Source organism: Littorina saxatilis, linkage group LG4 (genome assembly GCF_037325665.1).
Source record: "Littorina saxatilis isolate snail1 linkage group LG4, US_GU_Lsax_2.0, whole genome shotgun sequence".
Lineage (NCBI taxonomy): Eukaryota > Metazoa > Mollusca > Gastropoda > Littorinimorpha > Littorinidae > Littorina > Littorina saxatilis.
Genome location: NC_090248.1, coordinates 16,370,173 through 16,391,565, shown reverse-complemented (window position 1 = coordinate 16,391,565; position 21,393 = coordinate 16,370,173). Strand labels below are relative to the sequence as shown.

Here is a 21,393-nt window from a genome sequence, read left to right as displayed (position 1 = left end):
ACTGATCTCAAGTCGATCACCAAAATGAATGTGGTTCGCTCTTCTTAAACTTCACCAGACACCGCCACTTGACTTAATAGTTTTGCCGATATTTCTGTACAAGTTTCGCTTTTTTGGTTGGCATTTCGTCCCCATAGAGATCGGCCCTATATTACCCTTCGGACCAATGTCGATCTCAAAACCGCGGAATCCGACAAATACCTTGCTGTGCACATGCGCAGAAAAGGTTGTTTCGGTCAGCCTTGAAATCACAGTCCTGGTGACTACCACAATTTCGACTTCGAATTTTCACACACGAAAAAGGTTCTCTCGACCGCAATTTCCGGAATTTTCGGTAGATTTCCATAATACTGGAATTTAGACCCCAAATCCGTAATAATTCCGGACAATCCGGGAGGGTAAACAGGTCTGCTGGCCCAACGGCTACTGTTAAATTCACTGGCCCGGTTTCTCCAGTGATCGCCCACTACTTCGGCAACCAGACAAGGGCCCACATAAGAGATGTCTGCACCAACACCAAGAACTCCAGCCCTGACTCCCACTCCCAACACTGCCACCGATTTACTGAGTGCTCTCCCCTCCCCTACGCGCAGGCCACTCCCACCACCAGACCGGAGGTAAGCGCAGAGAGATCTCAGAATGTATCTCTCTGAACACAGTGAACAGTACTCATGCTTCCGTGCTAGATCTGTGGACTACTTGGCTATGGTGGATAGCCGAGAAAAAGACTCCACTGGAAAAAGCAACCATTGCCCAGTAAATGGAGGCCGCACTGAAGATACAAGAGGAAATGGTGTGGATAGACAAAGCTGACCGGCAAACAACTGACGAGTATCTTGCCTACCTGTCCAGAATCTGCCAAATGGCGCAGCTGTTTTCATGAGCCTCAGTCCTGCTCTTTGACAGAGAGTTCAGGAAAGAGCAGGCTCAACGCAAGCTCCCATGGATGACAGAGGCCCCCTACCTGATGTTGTTGCTTCTGCGACCAGTGGAAAGGCCCCTTCCCCCTAATCGGTCCCACTCTCATCAGAAGACTGACAGCTCAGGCCGTCCTATCTGCATCCGTTGGAACAGGCAGGGATGCTCCATAAAGACATGCAGATACGTCCAGGCCTGCCTGTCCTGCCTCTCCTCTGCACACCACACCCATCCCTCAGTCAGAAACCCCCCAAAAAACTACTGAGCCGCCTGCCAGGCACTCCTCTGACCCGTACCCCATCCCCTGGTCATCCCCCTGCCATCCCCCAACAGCCAGATACCTCCCCCTCACCGACATTCACCTTTATCTCCGACAAGCTCCCACGCTGGCAAGTCCTCCTGGACGGTGACGAAGATGGTGAATTCCTGCTACATGGCATCTGTGGCAGTTGTAGATTAGCTCCCTTTGACCGTTATCGGTAAATGGCCTACCCTTGATTGGTATGAAAGGGGGAAAGAACTTTAGCTGAATAAAGATGGAAGCTGACCACATGCTGGCGTCTGAGTGAAGTCTATCTTTAACAGCATCTGCGATGGTTTTCACCTCACAGACGTTTTACCCCAACCCCCTGCACGTACCCAACCTGGATCAGCCACACCACCCACCCAACTACAGGTCTGCCACTTCTGCAGACTCACGCAAACTTGTTGAAGAGCAGATTCGAGGGAAAAAGCTGATGGCCACTTCAAAATTTTAGATTCCCCCCCTCTCATCACAAGCCCCTTAAGAGCCATACCCAAACCCCAAGGCGGAGTGCGTCTTATCAACGACTTCAGCTCTCTCTCCCCCACCTGTCTCAATGCCAACGCCACCAAGGACCCTGTTGGTGACCAAAGACTGCTTTATGGCAAAAATTGACCAAAGAGCGCTCAGTCAAAAATTCACCCCTCCTCAACTCAGTGGACATGCCTGCATTGGACTTTTGACGGCGACAAAACCCCGACCTTCCTACGCGACACGCACCTCCCTTTGGCGCCAGAAAATCCCCCGCCATCTTTCACCGCCTCACTCAATCAATCCGATGTCACTTGCGACGCCAGGGCTTTGATGCTGTTGTCGTGTACCTTGACGATTTTTTCATCTGTGCTCTAACTTTGAGTAAATGCCAGGCAGCCTTGAACTCTGTCATACGTCTTCTAAGTTCCTTGTCCTATGGAATCGCCTAGGCGATGACCTTAAAAGCAAGTTACCTTCCGTGGCGTCACCATAAACTCGCAGTCGGGCAACTCTGCTACCCAAGCCATGCTGAACAAGGGCACTTCCCCCTGCTCTCCCACCGCCCGTCTCCTGCACCAACTCAGCTCGCTAGCCATCGCACCGGATATCCCAGTCTCCGCCATCCACATCCCAGGCGCAGACAACCTTATCCCTGACGTCATCTCCTGCCTTCACCTACCAGGACAGCCTGAGCATCTGGTCTCCCTCCTCTCCGCCTTCCCACGCCCCATGTTGCTTTCCCCACTGAATTTTGCGGCCCACATATCCCCGAACTCCCTGTTGTATGTACTCTCTAGGTCACGCAGCCAGATCCTTCATGTATAGCTTGGACCAAGAACCTTTTTGATCCCTCTTCCACAACTCCTTAACTTCATGTTTCTCCCCAATATCCCACTAACGGGTTGGACTGTGCCTGCAGGCGTGAACTTTTTTTATATCTAAAACGTCTAGTCATGTTTTCATTCTAAGTATCATTTTAATGTGTGAAAGTGTGAGAGTGAGTGATGTGTCTAACAGGGTGAATTGTCAACTGAATGTGTGTGTTTTATGTATGATGTATATTGATTAAAGTTTGAATAAATATATATTTGGCCATGATACCAGTTGTGTTGTGTTTGATTTAAGGTGGAAAACCATGAAATTGGACATTCTGTTCGCTGTTGTCGGTGACTAATCATTTAGACAACCTCCGGAGCACTTCTAAATTTAGTTGCCACTTTTGGCGGTAATATATGCGTTTAGTCGCCACTCGTGCATACTGTGTACCTCGCGGTAGATGGCACGCACTGTTAACATGCATAACACCCCTGCACTATATGATGTGAACTTGATCGAGGGCCACGCTTTCCTGTCCGGAGAATTCCTAACATTAATTCGTACAAAATGTGCAGTTTTTGACTCCTAGCTTGCATGAAAGTCAATGAAACTTTGTATTTTTTCAAACGAATAGCTGCCATGGCAGAGGCATCACTGAAAGCCCTCCAGGAAACACCAGCAGGCAACAACCGCAGGGACATTTGGGAGAGTGTTTGCAGTGGCAGATTTTAGTATGGACAGCATTTTTTCATCAAACTGCTGATGGTATACATACGTTTCAGTTTAGCAAACCCTGACTTGGGTGGGTACCTGTCAAACGATGACAAAAAAGCAGCCATGAGTGACTCCAGGTAAGTTTATCTGGTAAAAATCGTCAATACACAAATACTAAGTTAATCAAGGCAATAACTATTGTTTAGATAAGATGACAAGTATACCTGGAGATGTCGTGTTTCTGCTGCTAGCCGGGTCTCGTTATCAGTGCGTGAAGTATCTAGGCGATCACGAGCATGGGCCTGCGCTTCCAGGTAAGTGTTGATTTCATCCAACTTGCTGTTTAGCTCTCGGCGATACCTCATCTCCATCTCCTTCTGCAGCTCCTCCACATCCACCTGACCGCTCTCTACCTGAGACTGTAGCAGTCAACAAACACACGGTTCTCTTACATTCAGTCATGTATATATTGTCGCTGTAAATGCAAGACCTCGCATCTGACATTTTTTTGCATGGTTACCTCCCTTAAAATTCTACGCGCCTTTAGGGAAGACACGGGAATCACTAGCTTTCTTGGAAACTTGTTAATGCTAGTGTCAAAAGCTTGTATGTGAAAATGCATCGAAAACAGTGAACTGCAAAGCCTCATAGAGGATCATTAGAGTTTTTTTTCTCATGTAAACACCATTCAGAATGATACAGATACGAGGTTTGTGGGAATTTGTGCCTTACTTCTCTATCATGCTTGCTTGCCAGATGTCGGGTTTTTACAATGCTAATATTATGGTACATGTAATGGATGATGATGTTCCTCAAGTGCCGTTTCTTGATTGCGAATTATGTAATATTGTTTTGTCAGTTAACGAGGTAAAAGATGTAATTAAAAATCTTGATAAAAGAAAAGCCATTGGTCCCGATTTGATCCACAACAGACTTCTCATTGCAGCTATAGATGTTATTTCGGAGCCACTCACCCATATGTTTAACAGAAGTTTGAGGGAAGGAGTATATCCTAAAATCTGGAAAACTGCGAATGTTACGCCTATTTATAAGTCAGGTTCAGTGGACACTTGTAATAATTATCGTCCGATTTCCTTGTTGAGTTGCGTTGGCAAAGTTTTGGAACGATGTATCCATAGCCACTTATATCTCTTTTTACAATCCAACAACATACTCACACCTACACAGTCAGGTTTTATACCCGGCGACTCGACGATTTGTCAACTTGTCTCTATATATAATGATGTATGTTTAAATTACGACAGCGGTTTTTTGAAACACAGGCGGTATTTTTTGATGTGTCGAAAGCTTTTGACAAAGTCTGGCACAAAGGATTATTAGTAAAATTGGAATCGATTAGTGTTCGAGGTCGACTTTTGTCATGGTTTTGTAGTTACTTAACAAACCGTGTTCAATTAGTTGTCGTTAAAGGAGCTAAGTCAGAGCTGAAAGGTATACAAGCAGGCGTTCCTCAAGGTTCTGTGTTAGGCCAGGTTTGTTGTTTTTGATTTATATAAACGATATTATAAATGATATTGAGTCTGTTATTAAATTGTTTGCTGATGATACTAGCATGTCACTTGCATTGAATGATCCGGTAAGACGTGCCGACATTGACGTCGCTGCGCTCCGTCGGGCTTCAATTAGCTTTGGTCGGGCATCAATCCACGATGACGACCTCGAAGTTTCAAATGGAAGCATATTAATGTGTAATTGACCCATTATTTTTCAATGGAATTGTTTCGGAAGACTGTATGATTGTGTCTGTATGATTAATTTGTTTTATGTAGGTTGTACTTTTAATTGTTCTATTCTGTATATATATGTTCTTTTGTAAAGGGCCTAGAGCCATAGGTTAGGCACTTAAAAATGTCCAGTTATTATTATTATTAAGACACAAATGAACACAACTTCACAAGCACCTCGGTATTTTTTTGCAAAATGACTGTAAATGGGATGCTCAAGTCAGAAATATTGTGAAAAAGACCACTTTGTTGATTAATTGTTTAAGGCATTATAAGTATAAGTTATGCAGAAAAAGTTTGGAAATAATGTATAAATCCGTTATTTTGCCACATTTTGACTATGTTGATGTATTAGGCCTAAAAAAAAATAGGTGTGGTTACGGTAACCCGACCTACCCTATTTTTAGGGGACGACCCTATAACTTTTTATTACATTTGTCACAACAACAAAAAACACACACAAAAAAAAAACAACCCGAGTGCAGAAAACGCAATGAAAGCGACAGCGCTCGAGTCGCACACTTATTTCCCTGTCAAGTAGGTTTAATTTGTACACATTAGAAAAAAAAGTTTAAAAAAAAGAAAAGGGATTGCCTACCTTCCTACCCTATTTTTTTTGGCTATGTTACCTTAACCACACCTATTTTTTTTTTTTGGCCTTATGGGATAATTGTACCGAAGCCCTGTCAAACACCCTGGAAAAACTACACCTTGAAGCTTTACGTATTATAATTGGCGGTGTGCGGAGAACTAGTCATGGTAAGATTTACAAAGAAAGCGGATTTTGTAGTTTAAAGGAACGCCAAAGACAACATAAATTGATTTTATATCATAAAATGGTTCATGGTAAATGTCCCCTATATTTAGTTGACCTTTTGCCACCACTAGTTTCATCCTTAAATCCTTATCACAGAAGACGACCACTTGAAAGATTTGTACCAGCTCACAGGACAGAAATCTTCCGAACATCCTTCGTTCCATCGACTACAATTTTATGGAATGATCTGCCTGATGGGGTTAAAACCACAAACTCAATTAGCGAGTTTAAGCATTATTTACAAAGTCCTCATCATTATGTGCCAGTTTATTATTATTTTGGAAAAAGACAGGTAGAAATACAACACAGCAGAATGAGTCTAAACATGAGTAACCTTAATTCCAATTTATGCAAACGCCATTTAAAAGACAACCCACAGTGTACGTGCGTGCGGTAACCAGAACGAAACAGCTGAACATTATACTTGTTATACTGCACGTTGTTTGAAAATGCTCGTATGTCCACAATTAACTCACTGCCTGCCAACTTTAGACATGTGGAAACATTATTAAGAGGCAGCGAGCAACATTCATTTCACATAAATTATACATTGATTTTCGAGTCGGTCCAATCCTTTATTGCTGAATCTGGTCGACTAACTTGAAGGATTAGCCCACGTACTGGTATTGTGTATGCTTGTGTGCAGGAGAAGGTAAACCCGCCTCTCAGTGTTGTTGCACCAATTACATATAACATAAGTAATAATCATCATTGGGTTTTTGTTTTTGTTTTGCTGTTGTTGATTTTGTGTGTGTTTTTTGTTTTTGTTTTTTTCTTCTTCTTTCTTCCATACATTCGTAACGATTTATGCTGCCCTCTCCATGAAAATGTACATTTATCTGAACTTACTTAATGCAAGACTGTACGTCTCAGCATCGATGTTCTAGCTCGTCCCACGCGCTTCATTCCTAGTCTCACTTTTTTTTTTTTTACCCTCCCTGTAGATCCTCCTGTTTTGATTAGGCTCCCCATACCCCCCTCCTACATTTTGTTCTTCTGGTTAATAATTGTGTTGTCCACCATCATGAAAACTTGTGTAACTTAGCATTGTTATGGTCACGTCAAATAAGCATTTGCAGTTCGTGTCCTAGCTGCATTTTTGTCAATTGTTTCATGTCATGTATTTTGAATATAATTGTGTTTAAACCAATGGATGCTGTTCCCAAACCAACGAAAACATTTGTGTTTCAAGCCACTTTTGGGACCAGAATATAGTGCCCGGGTTTAACAAAAATACAGTTCAGTTTGTTTTAGTTTTATTTCTCTCTCTAATTCTCTCTATCTATATGTCTCTGTTTCTGTCTCAGTCTCTCTTTTTTTCTGTCTCTTGTCTGTTTGTCCCCCCTCCCCCCCCCCCCCCTCTCTCTCTCTCTTTGTTTCTCTTTCTCTCTCTCGGTTTTTGTCTTGTCCGTTTCTCTCTCTCCCCTTTTTTTCTCTCTTTCTTTCTCTCTCGCTTTCTCTCTCACTTTCTTTCTCTCTCTCCCAGCCTCCCTACCTCCCTCTCTCTCTCTCACACACACTCTGCTTTTGAGAAAATTTACAATGTATTGCCTTAAAAAGAAACAACAGTACTCATCAAGTCTTTTTAAAGCAAACAATAACAAGTGGTGTGTGCAAATGGAGATACTTCTAGCTTTCAGACATTACAAAATGGTGTTTTAAAAGATTCTCTTCTTGCTCTATGACTTACCATTATGCATCACAAATCTGTGTGATTTTTTTGCAAATGATACAATCATTTATATGCATTCCAGCCATAGAGATTTAGATATCGATCTTATCAAAACATCTTCAGGAGAGCATCGGTCAACGACTCTAATGGACAGAACTTAACCACATGTCATTCAATTTCCATAAAACCAAATACATGGTACAAATTATACAAATATAACGAGCCAAAACCAAATACATGTACATGTATATCAAAATTAAAGTCCCTCAAAAGAAAAACTGACAATTAACTATAACTGAGGTTCAAAATCACAACGATTTTGGTGTAATCTTTGATGATTATTTGTTTTGGACTGCTCATGTTTCAGAACTATGCAAGACATTCAGGAGAGCATCGGTCAACGACTCTAATGGACAAGACAGCTATAGTTTCTGACAAGATTTATTTTACTGTCAAGAATTAAACACTTTTTACATTTTGAAAAAATTCTCTTTTTAAAAAAACATTCAAACAAGAGCACTCAAAGTAATTCTGTTAATTCATACAACACTTCTAGCAAAAGATTACAAACATTTAGACATATTGCCGGTTTAAGAAATTGTTTCAAAATAAAGCAGGTATTATGTGCACACAGTTATTAACAGAAGAGCTACTCTTATTTTTCTGTCTAAATTCGTAATTATTAATCAACAACACCAAAATAAATGTCTTATCTTTCTCCCCCGAACAAACCTATATAAAACGCCTACATATATTTATTTCTGGCAGCAGTGTCTTGAACTCACTCCCTAATGTTCTCAGGGAAACGATAAGTGCGAAAGGCTTTATAAACAGTCTTGTGGACTTTCTAAAAACTGATTTTGCTGAATCAAATTACCGTATTTTCCGGGTTACAAGGCGCTACAGCGCATAAGGCGCTTTTTAAACAAAATTGTAATCCAGTCACCCATTGGGCGCAGGGGGTCGATAGGGCGCACCAAAATTAAAAAAGTATACCGGTGACAAACGGTGAAGAATGAAAATAAGCCGCACATCAAAGGAAGAATACAGAGTGGAAATATGTGTGCTCTGTGTGTGCGGCGAGATCAAAGGCAGGTCCATTGTGATAGCTGGGTTGCCTTGTTTAGACACTGACCTTCTTCCCAGGGGTCAATGACCCAGTTTTTGCTATGAGAGGTGGTTCCCCTGTCATAGATCTGAGAGAGGAAACACTTCCTGCACCGGGGTCAGTGACCGAGTTTAACCTATGGGGTGGTCTCTTTGATGTCTTGAGAGGAAACTTGGCCAGGGTAGTACCTATAGTAGCTGAAACATGCATTATCACAAGTTGTTTGACTGGTACTCAGGCGGTCTCTTTGATTTTTTTCGTATTTCATACACGGATTAGGCGCTTCCTTAAACAAGACGCAGGGGTCAAACTCGAGGAAAAAAGTCGCGCCTTATGACCCGGAAAGTACGGTAGATTCTTTTGCCAATTACTATTTTACTCTCTAATTACTTAATATTTGGTCAACGGTTTTTTTATATAATCTCTGTCTCACTCTCTCTCTTGCTGTCTCTCTCTCTCTCTCTCTGTTTTTGTCTGGCTGTCTGTTTGTCTCTCTCAAACACACACACACACACACACACACACACACACACATGCACACACACACACACACACACACACACACACACATGCACACACACACACACACACACACACACACTTACAAATGCAGAGCATGTGCGGAATTGAATAACTGATTTTTGTTCTGCTTGTTCATGCAAAACTAAAGGTTTAAACAATTTTGTCTTGTAATTATTTTCAAGTTTGTGAATGCAAAACATTGTATACAGAAGAAGAAAAAAAACACGACTCAGGGGCAATTCCTCGTATCTGCACATTTTTGTACCTACGTCACGCGCACTGCATTTGTTAACACAAAATTAAGCACGAAGCCTCCCCAGTACATGGAAGGCAGAATTTTCAAGGTAACGTTTACACAGATTTGTGAGAGAAAAAAATTGTCGATTTTCTCAAAACTGCAAAATTGCACACATTTACAGCGACGATATATAGGCCACTTCACCAAATTATTGAAAAAACAACAACAGGATTACATGTTTCTTTAAAGATGACAATAATGGTAAAGTAAAGCAGTAAAAATAGAAACAGCTATCAAAAAGCAGAATGTAATACAGTGGAACCCCCTTTTTACGACCTCCAAAAATCTCAGAAAATTAGGTCTGAAAAAGGGGAGAAGTCTTGGTAAATTTACAGAGGTTATGAACAGAAACTCTGAAAAATTAGGTTACAGAAAAGAAAAGTCACTGCGATGTCACTGTGATGTTGCTGCGAGGTCGCAGCGATCTAAACACATTCATGACAACTAGTCGCAGCTGGTCACGGCTACCCGCGATGTTGGCGCTAGCCTCACAACAACATTGCGGGTAACTGCAGCCTTGGCGCGAGTCTCGCAACAACATCGTGGGTAGCTGCAACCTTGGCGCGAGCCTCGTAACAACATCAAAGTTAGCTGTGACCTTGGCGCGAGCCTTGACACAACATCACGGGTAGCTGCAACCTTGGCGCAAACCTCACAACAACATCGCTGTTTGCTGCGACCTTGGCATGAGCTTCCCAACAACATCACAGCGAGCCGCGAACTTAATTAGGGCAATCACACGGTCCAGATAATGAGCAGTCAGCCATATATTGGAATAGCCCAGGATGAAGGTATATGTGCAGAGCAAACTTTCTTGAGCATTAATGATGATTTTTTTCTGTAAAGTCTAAAGTTAAGTTCTGGTCTGTAGTAATTAAAAAGAATAATGTTTACAGCTCTGAACTGTTGAATACAGGGATGTTAAATTAGAATCTAGCTGCTCATGAAATAATTATTATCATGGGTACTGAAAAAATATACTTTCAACAAGAATTATAGTGTGCATGAAAGATTTTAGTTTAATTGATTAAGTATGAAAAAGACAAAGTGAACACCTGACAAATGTCAAAGTAGCCAACGTATTACAAAAGTGTATAGAATTAGCAAAATCAGTTCTCAACTAACAGACCTGCTATAGTTGCACCACCACTTCAATGAATGAATTTTGAATTTCAAACCTGGTTAAGACTTGACCAATCACAGGCACATCGCAGCAGGTCACGGTTAGCTGCGACTAGGTCGCAACAAGCTCACAGGAAGCTTGTGGCAAGTGCACTGGGACATTGCGGCTAGTCGCAACATGCTTGCGGGAGGGGTCTAGGACATCGCAGCTAGGCTTGCGGGTAAGTCGCGGCAATCCTAATTTGCATGGTAAATTACGGCCTTGGTGCAAGCCTCGCGACAACATCGCAGATAGCTGCAACCTTGGCGCGAGCCTCGCGACAACATCGCGGGTAGATGCAACCTTGGTGCGAGCCTCGCAACAACATTGCGGGTAGCTGCGACCTTGGCGCGAGCCTCGCAACAACATCGCGGGTAGCTGCAACTTTAGCGCGATTACATCGCTATTAGCTGCGACCTTGGCGCGAGCTTCCCAACAACATCACAGCTAGCCGCGACCTTAGGGCAATCACATGGTGCTAGGTGTTGTTGCGATGGCAGGTCAGCAGCGTGCTTTTTCTTTGCTTTTTGAAAACCTTGCCTCCATGTCCAGGCCGCTTACCCTGCCACACCGCTTGAAAATCCGAAGTTATTTCCGAACATTGCCTTTTAAAGTCACAGCAGGGTCAAGTCTGGGTAATAAAATGGAATATTGTCATTTCTTCACAAGTTTATGAAGCTAGAGCTTTGAAACTTCTTACAGTTTGGGTTCCTGAAAACGTCTATTACACTTTTACCATACCAGACCCTAAGAGTTTGTAAAGTTTCAAAGCCAGCCTGACACTGCGTATTACAGAGTGACCCCCCAAAGAAGGCAACCCACAAAAAGGCTAATTACTTCTACATCTGTTGACCGATTTACTCCATATTTGGTGTACATTAACATTAACTTTAGCTTATGCATGACCTGTCCACAAAGTAAAGACCATGTCAGACGCACAACACAAAACAGTGTTTTCTTTCAAAACAAACACAAAACAGCGTGTTTCCCGTGTGACATCCCCCAAAACAGGTTTCAGAAAACACTTTCGTGTTTTCGCATCGTGTTTTGGGTTTTAGAGCATGCTCTAAAATCTGAAAACACGTTCTGGTAGTCAGCCAATGAGCGCGGACGATCAACTCACGTGACTCGGTTTCCGGCACCACGGAGATAGAAAAAAATGGCTGACTGAGATGTGGTACCGATTCAGGGTAGTATCGGACCCATGAATCCTAACTAGAGTCTATGGAGCCTGTCACGATAGAAGAGAGGCAATAATATCAGTGGGCGCTGCCAGCCGTGTTGTTTACAAACCCAAACACAGCGCGGTAGCTGGACGGGTCAAGCTGACACTGACCGTATCAGTGGGCGCTGCCAGCCATGTTGTTTACAAACCCAAACACAGCGCGATAGCTGGACGGGTCAAGCTGACACTGACCGATATTTCTGTGAAAACATGCACCGCGCTTCATCTGTGTGTTTCGCGTCTGACATCCCCTCTTTAAAAACATGCGTTTCCCCGACGTTTTGAGATGGTGTTTTTGTCAAAAACATGGTTTTGTGTTGTGCGTCTGTCTCCGCCTTAACACGTTTGTAGGTCAAATTGTGTGACTTTTGTGCTTTTCAACATATATTCCACAAAGTTTCCAGTTTGTAGGTTGACCTTCTCTCCAAAATGTGTTTCATGCATAAATCGAAAATTTTATAAGTAAATTTTCATTTGATTAATATACTTACCCGAATCACATAAAGCATTGACACAGTCTGAGATACTAAGGTCTGAAAAGGCTACCCGTCTTAAACAATTTAAAGGGAAGCAACCCAACCAGAAAAAGTGTAAACTTAGCTATGGCAATGACCATATGCCCAGGGAGTTACCTCCCATGCATCCGGGGTATGTGACGTCACTTCCAGTGCCATGACACGTGGTTCTAACTCATACGGCTTTAAAGAAACTTAAAAACCATAAGCGGGGTTGGCGGGAGGGTATTCACTATGTGATTCGGGTAAGTATATTAATCAAATGAAAATTTACTTATAAAATTTTCGATTAAATTACATATTCTTACTCCGAATCACATAAAGCAGATAGCTTCAACAAGAGAAACATCCAACTCACTCTTAAAACCTTGCCAGAAACTGGCCCGCTACCAAAAGACAGGAAGGGCCCAGTGAGAAAGAAAATCTAATTAACTCACTCAAAACCCTTGACAGGAACTGGCCCACTGCCAAAAAGGCAGTGAGGGAACCAAGAATCGTCCTGATTGACAGCCGAGATACATCTCAGTCAAAAACTGCAAGAGACAACCTCAGAGAGCTAGAAAGGTGTGCTCAGCACTTCTTCCAATCTCCGAGCTGTAAAAAAAAAACGGAACAGGAGGAGACCCAAGCCTTGGATAAAAAAAACCGGCGAGCCGAGAGAAAGACAAGCTCTCCCCCCCCCCCCCCCCTTTCTATTGGAAGAAAATGCTAATGTCCTGAAAAGATCCGTGCGTAAGGTTGTCCCCTCAGAGCAGAGATGGACGAAACTCTCACGGTAAGACAATCATGCCCAAGTATACACAACCTTGGGATGAAGTAAAGCCTGAAAAGGCTTGTGAGACAGAAGTCAGCTCAAGAGAAGAGTGACCGAACACCACCAAAGAGAGACATCTGAGTACAAAGTACCAGAGTCCACCTCAATGAGAAAACCTCACAACAGAGAAAATCACCAGTTAACCTCTACCAGCCCATGCGAACGCAGAGAGAGAGGTAGTAAAAGGAAGCAGCGACTTACGACTGAGCGTAAGCCACCGGAAGTACGGAATCACAGTGGTCGAAGACCGGTGTGACTGGTGACCAGAAACAAAATGGCTAAAAGCCAGAGTGTTTGCAAAACAGTCTGCTTGTAGGAAATTGAAGGGACACACGGACAGTACATCAAAATATACACGAGAAGATACAATGGTCGCTAAACATTTTAATCTCCCTGGACATACACTAGCAGACATGCAATGCACAGCCATAGAAAAAATCCATGCAGAAGACATTGCTTTGAGAAAAAGAAGAGAAAGGTTCTGGAGACATCAGCTGCAGACCAATTTCCCTGACGGACTTAATGTGTTTGACTAATTGACTGTTGCTACCCTCTGTATTTGTTATTGCGAGGCTGTTCGCGGATATAATGTTTGGATATTTTTCTATAATTATCCCTTTGTTGTTCGCAGCAGAGTACACAACGTCTTTTGACGCTATCAACAAGATAAACAGTGTCCTATGGCTATAAACTTATCAGCCTTGTAACATGTTAGCTCCCTGGATCGCATTCAACACCTGGAAGTATGTGTGTGTGTGCGTGTGGGAGTGAGTGTGCTCAAGTGTATGTGCTTGCAAACATATGACGTTTTACCTTTACTGCTTACTTTAGAGAGAGAGAGAGAGAGAGAGAGAGAGAGAGAGAGAGAGAGAGAGAGAGAGAGAGAGAGAGAGAGAGAGAGAGAGAGAGAGAGAGAGATCGAGAGAGAGAGAGAACAATAGCAAATTTGCACGTGTTTTATCTATTTTTAGAATGACGTCATTTGTATTCTTACGTAATTTCCTTTCTGTTTTTACGTCATCGTTTGTTTTGATTCCATTACATGATTACTGAAGAAGGAGTTTTCACTCCGAAATATTTATTTCATTTTGGTGTTTGGGTGTTATTTTTTATTCTTAGGAAATTGAAGGGAATCAAAAACCCGTAAACAGAAAATAAGACTCCCGAGAAAAAATTCTCAGGTAAAAAACCGGAAGAAAATTTCGCGGCCAAATCAAGAGCCTTCCTGAGTTTGGCGGAAAACCCGGAACACGTCTGTCTACCTATGAAAGATAGAGTCGGACACGGAGACCAAAAGGGAAAACACCGTAGTCAAAGTTGCCTGTGGTGGAAGGGTGACTGTAAAGGAAACCCAACCCAACTGAAGTCATCCTGACTCACCTCATGCCAAGATGAGGATGAAGAGAGGAAGAGACAAAATCCGAAGTCACAGGAACCAAAAATGCCATAGTCGCACTGCGACAGGCAGGAGACTACTGTGCAGGCTAAGGCTGAGAGCCGGAAAGCCCGAAGGACAGCCATTGAGCCAAAAAAAACCATAGTCTGCAGGGAAAGTAAGAAACATAAGTTTCGACTGCCCAACAAAATGCTAGGCTAAAAACCCCAGCAAAGAAATCGGAACATTAGCTAAACCTCTGCCAGAAGGCGAAGAGTAGCCAAAACCTGAGAGAGAAAGGAGGAAAGAGGCAAAGAATGAATCCTCCCCCCACCATTGTCAAAGACAATGCCCCCTCAGGAAAATCTGAATGTTACCTCCAAGGCCAACTCAAGCTCACCTTAAGTTTGGACGAAACACCAGAACGCTTCTGTTCACTAGAGAAAGACAGAATCAGACTCGGTGAAAGACAAGCAAGGACAATAGTCCAGATGCTTGTGGCCAAAAAAAGAGAAAAAGGGGGTAACCTGAAACCAGAGAACCCCATCCCAAAACGGAAATCGCCCTATCTCGTATCCTTCATCAGGAAAGAAATGGCGAAGTCCGAAACCACAAGAACGGGAAAGCAACAAATACCACCGCCAAAGAGTGGGATGGCTGTTGCACCAGCCGGGGCTAACCCCGGACGCCCTAAAATCGGCCGTTGTTCCAAAAACTCCGACGTAACAAAGAAACGTCAGTGCGAAAACAACCTCTCCAGATAAACCAGAAGTGCGCCAGAAGCAGCAGCCCGTGGCTGACACAACTGTTACGCCGACCGAGGACAAAAAACCCGTATACCCAAAGGCCAGCGCTAGATCCGACCAGAAGAGACCTCAGCAGGTGCTCAAGCTGATGGACCTAGAACGCTGTGTAAAGATCGGACTGATGCATAGGAAAGAATGCACTCATTAGATCAATGGGAGTCGCCCGCCCTCACCACTCCCCCAACCCACTGGTTGTGCAAAGAGAACCTCCAATGAAAAGTGGAGGGCGGAAGGGGAGGTGAGATCGGGGGCGCTCCCTTGGAAGGAGAAGCCTGCTGCTAGAGCTGCCCTTCTCCCTGCCCGACACTGATCTATGTCTCGAAACTCGAGAATCAATCAGAGGCTGCCTAAAGGCTGCCGGTTGAGCTTGGTCAGAGACCTGAGCATGCTTCTTCTAAGGAGGCTAGCTCTATCTCAACCCTTGTAGAGAAGTCAGAGACCTGGTGATCTCTATTCGACTGGATCTCCTTTATTCTGGTAAGAAACACCAAAATTAAAAAGGAGACACCTCTACCTCGGGCAAAGCTCAAGTGTCTCTCTTAGCCTACCCAGTGAACTGAGAAAGCAAAAGAAACAAGTTCCTCCGACACGTGCTGTAATAGCGTAGTGAAGGGAGGACAGCCTCATCTGCTCTTCGCTCACCCTAGCGAGGGCTGACCAACAGAGTGAAGAAAGAGGCAAGTTCCAAAAGCTGAAGTAAGCAAGAAGGAACAAAAGGTGAAGCCTGTGTAGCCGAAGCCAGCCAGGCTGAGCGTGTTCCGGAACTGAGCCGTACAGAACGAACAGCAGAACCAGAACACTCGGGATACCACTTCCGGGAGGAGTTGGTGTAGCCAAAACCTGCAAAACGTGGTACCCCCCAAAAGAGACTAAGGAACCGGAAGTAGGAAACATCCTGCCTTCACGGAACAGAAGTCCAACATCGACGACAAAGCAACCAAAAAGGAAGCCGCCAAAGCCGATGCACTCAACAGGAAAGGTGAAGTGACAACTGTCCAGGCCGAGGCTGAAAGCCTGAATGCCCGTAGGCCAGCCGCTGTTCCTCACTCACTGACGTCCAAAAGGAAGTGTCAGGAAGAAGAACATTGTAATTGGACAGAGCTGGAAACGCGACGATCAAAACCGCACAATGCGGAAGCAAAGGTTGCGTGGACTGAGGCTGGAAGCCCGAAACGCCCGTAGGCCAATCCGCGGTCAACTCCAGTCAAGACCTCTGTGTGAACATGAGATGGAGGACCTTCGCTTCCGGGAAAACCCAGAAGCGCGACTACAGTAAACGGAAGCCGCCCTTGCTCTGAAACGGCCGTGCCCGCGATGTGACTTGGGCGAGTCAGAACAGAGGTGGACTGAAGACAGAGGCCCGAACACCCGTAGGCCAGTCCGCGGTCAACTCAAGTCCAGACCTCTACGGGTCAAGATATAGAAGACCCTCACTTCTGTGAAACTTCACAAACCGGAAATCCGCCATCGCCGCATGAGCGACGGAAACGGAATCGGCCAAAGCCGAAGCACCCTCCAGAAAAGACCGGAAATATACCTCAGACGCAGCTTTGAGGGCGACCCGAAGCTGTGCCGAAAATCCGAACGTGATTGCTCCCTGACTATTGACTGAGTGTCAGAATAGCCGAGAGAATCCCTTGACCGAAACCGGAAACCGCCCTTGCTCCGAAACGCCCGCACATGCACCATGTACTGGACGCAACGTCACAGGAAACAGGTTGTGAACCTGACCAGAAGAGCCCCGTCCCAAAAGGGACCGTCCGGTGGCTTCACGAGAGCCGATGGACAAGCTCAACGTACCTTGTAAGCCTCCAGCGGAGGCAGAAGAGGAAGCGGAAGGACACCCATCACAGGAGGCAGACGCGGCCGGAAACGACAACGAAGCCAACGAACGAACGTCACCCACTGCCGGCGGAAGTAAAACGCTGCCGCCGGCGAAGAGCGCTAACATCTACACGTAGTGAAGCTCTGGAAACAAGAGAGCTAAACCAACGTAGACACAAGAGAAACTTGCCCAGCCGCCGAACGGCAGGAGAGCAAGCAGTAGAGAAAAGCAAGAAAAGACTGCCCTCCAACCACGGCCGTGGTCACTAGGGGCAGAAAAGGAAACTGACATGACAATGTTTCTAGCTTAGTCTGAAACAACAACTAAAACAGGCGGTAAAGATACACAAGAAGATGACTAGGGTAAAATAATTCCCTTGGCATCACCACGCTGACCGCAAATGCAAATGGCGGCCAACAACAACAAACGTTACTGAAGCAAAAAATTTTACAAGTCCACGAGGACGAAAATTGATCAATAACAAGCCAAGAATTCTGACGAAAAGTATGGCAAAAAGAACGAGCTCACCCACTACGCAGCAGTAAGTAAGTAGACGGGTAGGTGGTCGGTGGGTGTCACACAAACACCAACAAAACGAGAGGGGTTCACTAGTCCGAGGGTTCACTAGTCCGAGGGTTCACTAGTCCGAGGGTCCACTAGTCCGAGGGTTCACTAGTCCGAGGGTTCACTAGTCCGAGGGTCCACTAGTCCGAGGGTTCACTAGTCCGAGAGTTCACTATAGACGCTTGAACAAAGGATATTCAATTTGATTTGTTTTTATTTTGTGTGTGTATGTGTGCGTGGATGTGCGTGTGCGTGCGTGCGTGTGTTTTTCACTGCTTTGGGAACCAAATCGAAGAATATTCTCATAAAAACACTGAGTTGTTTTCATTCAAAAAGATAATGTGGTGTTTTATATTTTGACTGAAGAAATCTCAGACTATTTCCCCCAAGAAACTTAGTTATTTATATTTTGACTGAAGAAAGGATATTAAATTTATCAGAATACCGCCCCGACTGGACAATTACGTGATCGAACTGCCTACAGTTTTTAGTCATATTATATAGCACCTCGGGTTTCCTTTTGCCCGTGAGGGTCAATTCCCACCAACCTGAATTATGGAGAGGATCGAGCCTGGGTTGTACTACAGCCTCACACATAATTTCAATGAAATCGGTTCTCAAACATCGGATATCTATTTGCGGACAGACACACACACACACACACACACACACACACACACACACACACACACACACACAGACAGACAGACACAGTGAAACCTATATACCGCCTTTTAAGGGGCGGTATAATAACTGGAAAATCGGCACGGTTGGCCTAGTGGTAAGGCGTCCGCCCCGTGATCGGGAGGTCGTGGGTTCGAACCCCGGCCGGGTCATACCTAAGACTTTAAAATTGGCAATCTAGTGGCTGCTCCGCCTGGCGTCTGGCATTATGGGGTTAGTGCTAGGACTGGTTGGTCCGGTGTCAGAATAATGTGACTGGGTGAGACATGAAGCCTGTGCTGCGACTTCTGTCTTGTGTGTGGCGCACGTTATATGTCAAAGCAGCACCGCCCTGATATGGCCCTTCGTGGTCGGCTGGGCGTTAAGCAAACAAACAAACAAACAAACAAACTGGAAAATCAAGCGTCTATAGTAAACCCTCGGACTAGTGAACCCTCGGACTAGTGAACCCTCGGACTAGTGAACCCTCGGACTAGTGGGACGAACTGGAAAAGAGAGCGTCTATAGTAAACCCTCGGACTAGTGAACCCTCGGACTAGTGAACCCTCGGACTAGTGAACCCTCGGACTAGTGGGACGTTCCCAACAAAACAACCACACAAAGCCAAAACACGACCTCTCCTCAGTGTCTGAAAAAGTCGTATGAGTTATAGAACCACGTGTCATGGCACTGGAAGTGACGTCACATACCCCGGATGGGAGGTAACTCCCTGGGCATATGGTCATTGCCATAGCTAAGTTTACACTTTTTGTGGTTGGGTTGCTTCCCTTTAAATTGTTTAAGACGGGTAGCCTTTTCAGACCTTAGCATCTCAGACTGTGTCAATGCTTTATGTGATTCGGAGTAAGAATATGTAATTTAATTGAAGTTTATGTAAAACAAATATGAAGTAATTCGGTCAACAGATTTAGGAGTTTTTAGCATTTTTGTGGGTTGCATTTTTTGGGTGTAGTAACCTGCTCCGAAGAGTCAAAAATTGGGTTCTTGACTTGCAAACCCGCACCATTAGAAAAAGAAAACAAAACACCTGAACCACCTTTCGTATGACAACAAGAGCACAAAACAAGAAAGTTAGTACATCATAAAAGCTATAACTCGGTGACTGCCTGAAAAATATCAAACAATTGCATCTTCATCACAAGGTGAAATCAATCAGTGTTTTCAACCCCTCCTATCTAAAAAATAAAAAGTACCAGGTAAGTAAGCTGACACAGCACAGCATTCAGTTTCACACAAGTGTACCATAATCACAGCCATATTTGTTTTCAGCTGATAAAACGATTGTTCAAGGTTGTGAATAGCAATGTGGATTGCTGTAAGTTCCTCGGGTCCGCTGTGAACCAGCCACATTCCATATTCAGCACTCATATGTTTGATCCTCTCAAGCAACTTCTGTTTTTCCCTTGCGTTTTGCTGTTATAAAACAAACATTTATAAGAACCACAATCACGTGGAAAAAAACATGAAAAAGAAATAAAAAACAAGGGCACAGCAGCACAATCACACTTTTTAATGTTTGCTCAATCATTGTCGACAATTGTTTGCTCAATCACTGCTCTTGCCCGAGAATTTCTCGACCTTGAGTTTGCTTTACTGTGCCCCAGTAAGCTGTGAAATTCTCGGGTCTGTGACATACAGTACCCGGCGAAAGAAACTTATTCGCGCCCACTGTTGCAAGTGATTTTTCGTCATTTTCAAATTGTCGTAAAATATGAACCAGATAAGGTACCGTATTTGACGGACTACAAGCCGCGACTTTAAAAAAAAAAAAAATCGCATTGCGGCTTATAAAAAGATGCGGCTAAAACGTTACCTAAACTTGAATAGCATTCACCTAATGGAAGTCGCCGCGGATTTTCATTTCGATCGATTGCGATTACCGGTACTTTTTTAGCTCTCTACTCAAGACTCGGCGCTTTTCTCTTTCTTTCGCGAATCTTCGTTTGTCAACAAGTCGTCGTGACAAGATAGTGTACAGAGAAACACCGGATGTATCAGGATCTCGCGCGCGCGCGATTTCGTTTTTTTGTGTCTCGCGATAGTTGGAGGAGCGAGAGCCGCCATGTTGTGTTTTCGTCTGCTCGAAATGTGCGCAAAAGTCGTAAATCATCCCAAAAAAGCTTATTCCGGGCGGGACTACATGTGTGTGTTGGTTACAAATTGTGTGTGTGATATTTTTCTTCAAACTTTTTCACTTTTCTTCTTTGTTTCACTTGTTTATTCTCGGAGCTGATTTCGCCAAATACCGTACTTTCGTTTGCCTGGTTGTTTTGATTGATTGACACGATCTGATTATATTTTTTTTGACGGCGGCTAATATAGTGACGCGGCCTATACGTGGCTCGTCCCAATTTTTTTTTAAGAAGTCGGGGGTGCGGCTTATAAAATGGTGCGTCTTGTAATCCGTCAAATACGGTACATAAAAAAGGAAGACAGATTCGTGCAGGATATTTTTATGGCTGTACGTAGTGCATATCATTTAATCGTTTTCTTTTTTTTACCTTTTCATAAACTGTGTTATACAGGGTCAATCGAGTCGTGATTGCAGGCAAATGTGTCACTTCGACAAGCTACAAAATTACTAAAAATGCATATTTTTCAACCAGGTAAAGACAGTTGCAGAGGAAATTCATCTCTCAACATGATCATTTAATTAGAATTATTCGCCAAAGCGTAACATAATTACAAAAATGAACATAAATCACTTAGGGTTTACCCATTCTTTTTAAACAATAACTTCAGTAACTTTCAATAAAGCAATTCCGTGACTCAGCCTTTTACGCATTTTTATTCCAGCGAAGCTGAAGGTATCCCACGAACGCTATACTGTAATCAACTTGAGAAATGTTCATGCCGATAATACATGATAAAGAAGGATTCTTTGTGCACAAACTCAGGCTACAGTTGGGGGTTAAAGTTCCAAAATTTGGGAACGTACCAACTAAAATACGGTGGGTGACAACCAATTCTTCGATTTTTGATCCACCGCCACCCAGGGCCGATATGTTGGGGTGGAATTTCCGAGACTACGGCAA

At 43.9% G+C, this 21,393-nt stretch overlaps 1 protein-coding gene across 3 annotated transcripts in view; it reads right to left on the bottom strand.

The window, feature by feature from the left end:
- Positions 1–21,393, bottom strand: part of LOC138964089 (ankyrin repeat domain-containing protein 26-like) — a 609,546-nt gene that overhangs the window by 124,000 nt on the left and 464,153 nt on the right. For all 3 annotated transcript variants that reach the window (XM_070335976.1, XM_070335974.1, XM_070335975.1), the window contains exon 46: positions 3,451–3,645. In XM_070335976.1, the coding sequence (XP_070192077.1) occupies positions 3,451–3,645 (195 nt within the window). The remainder of the gene's footprint in view (positions 1–3,450; positions 3,646–21,393) is intronic.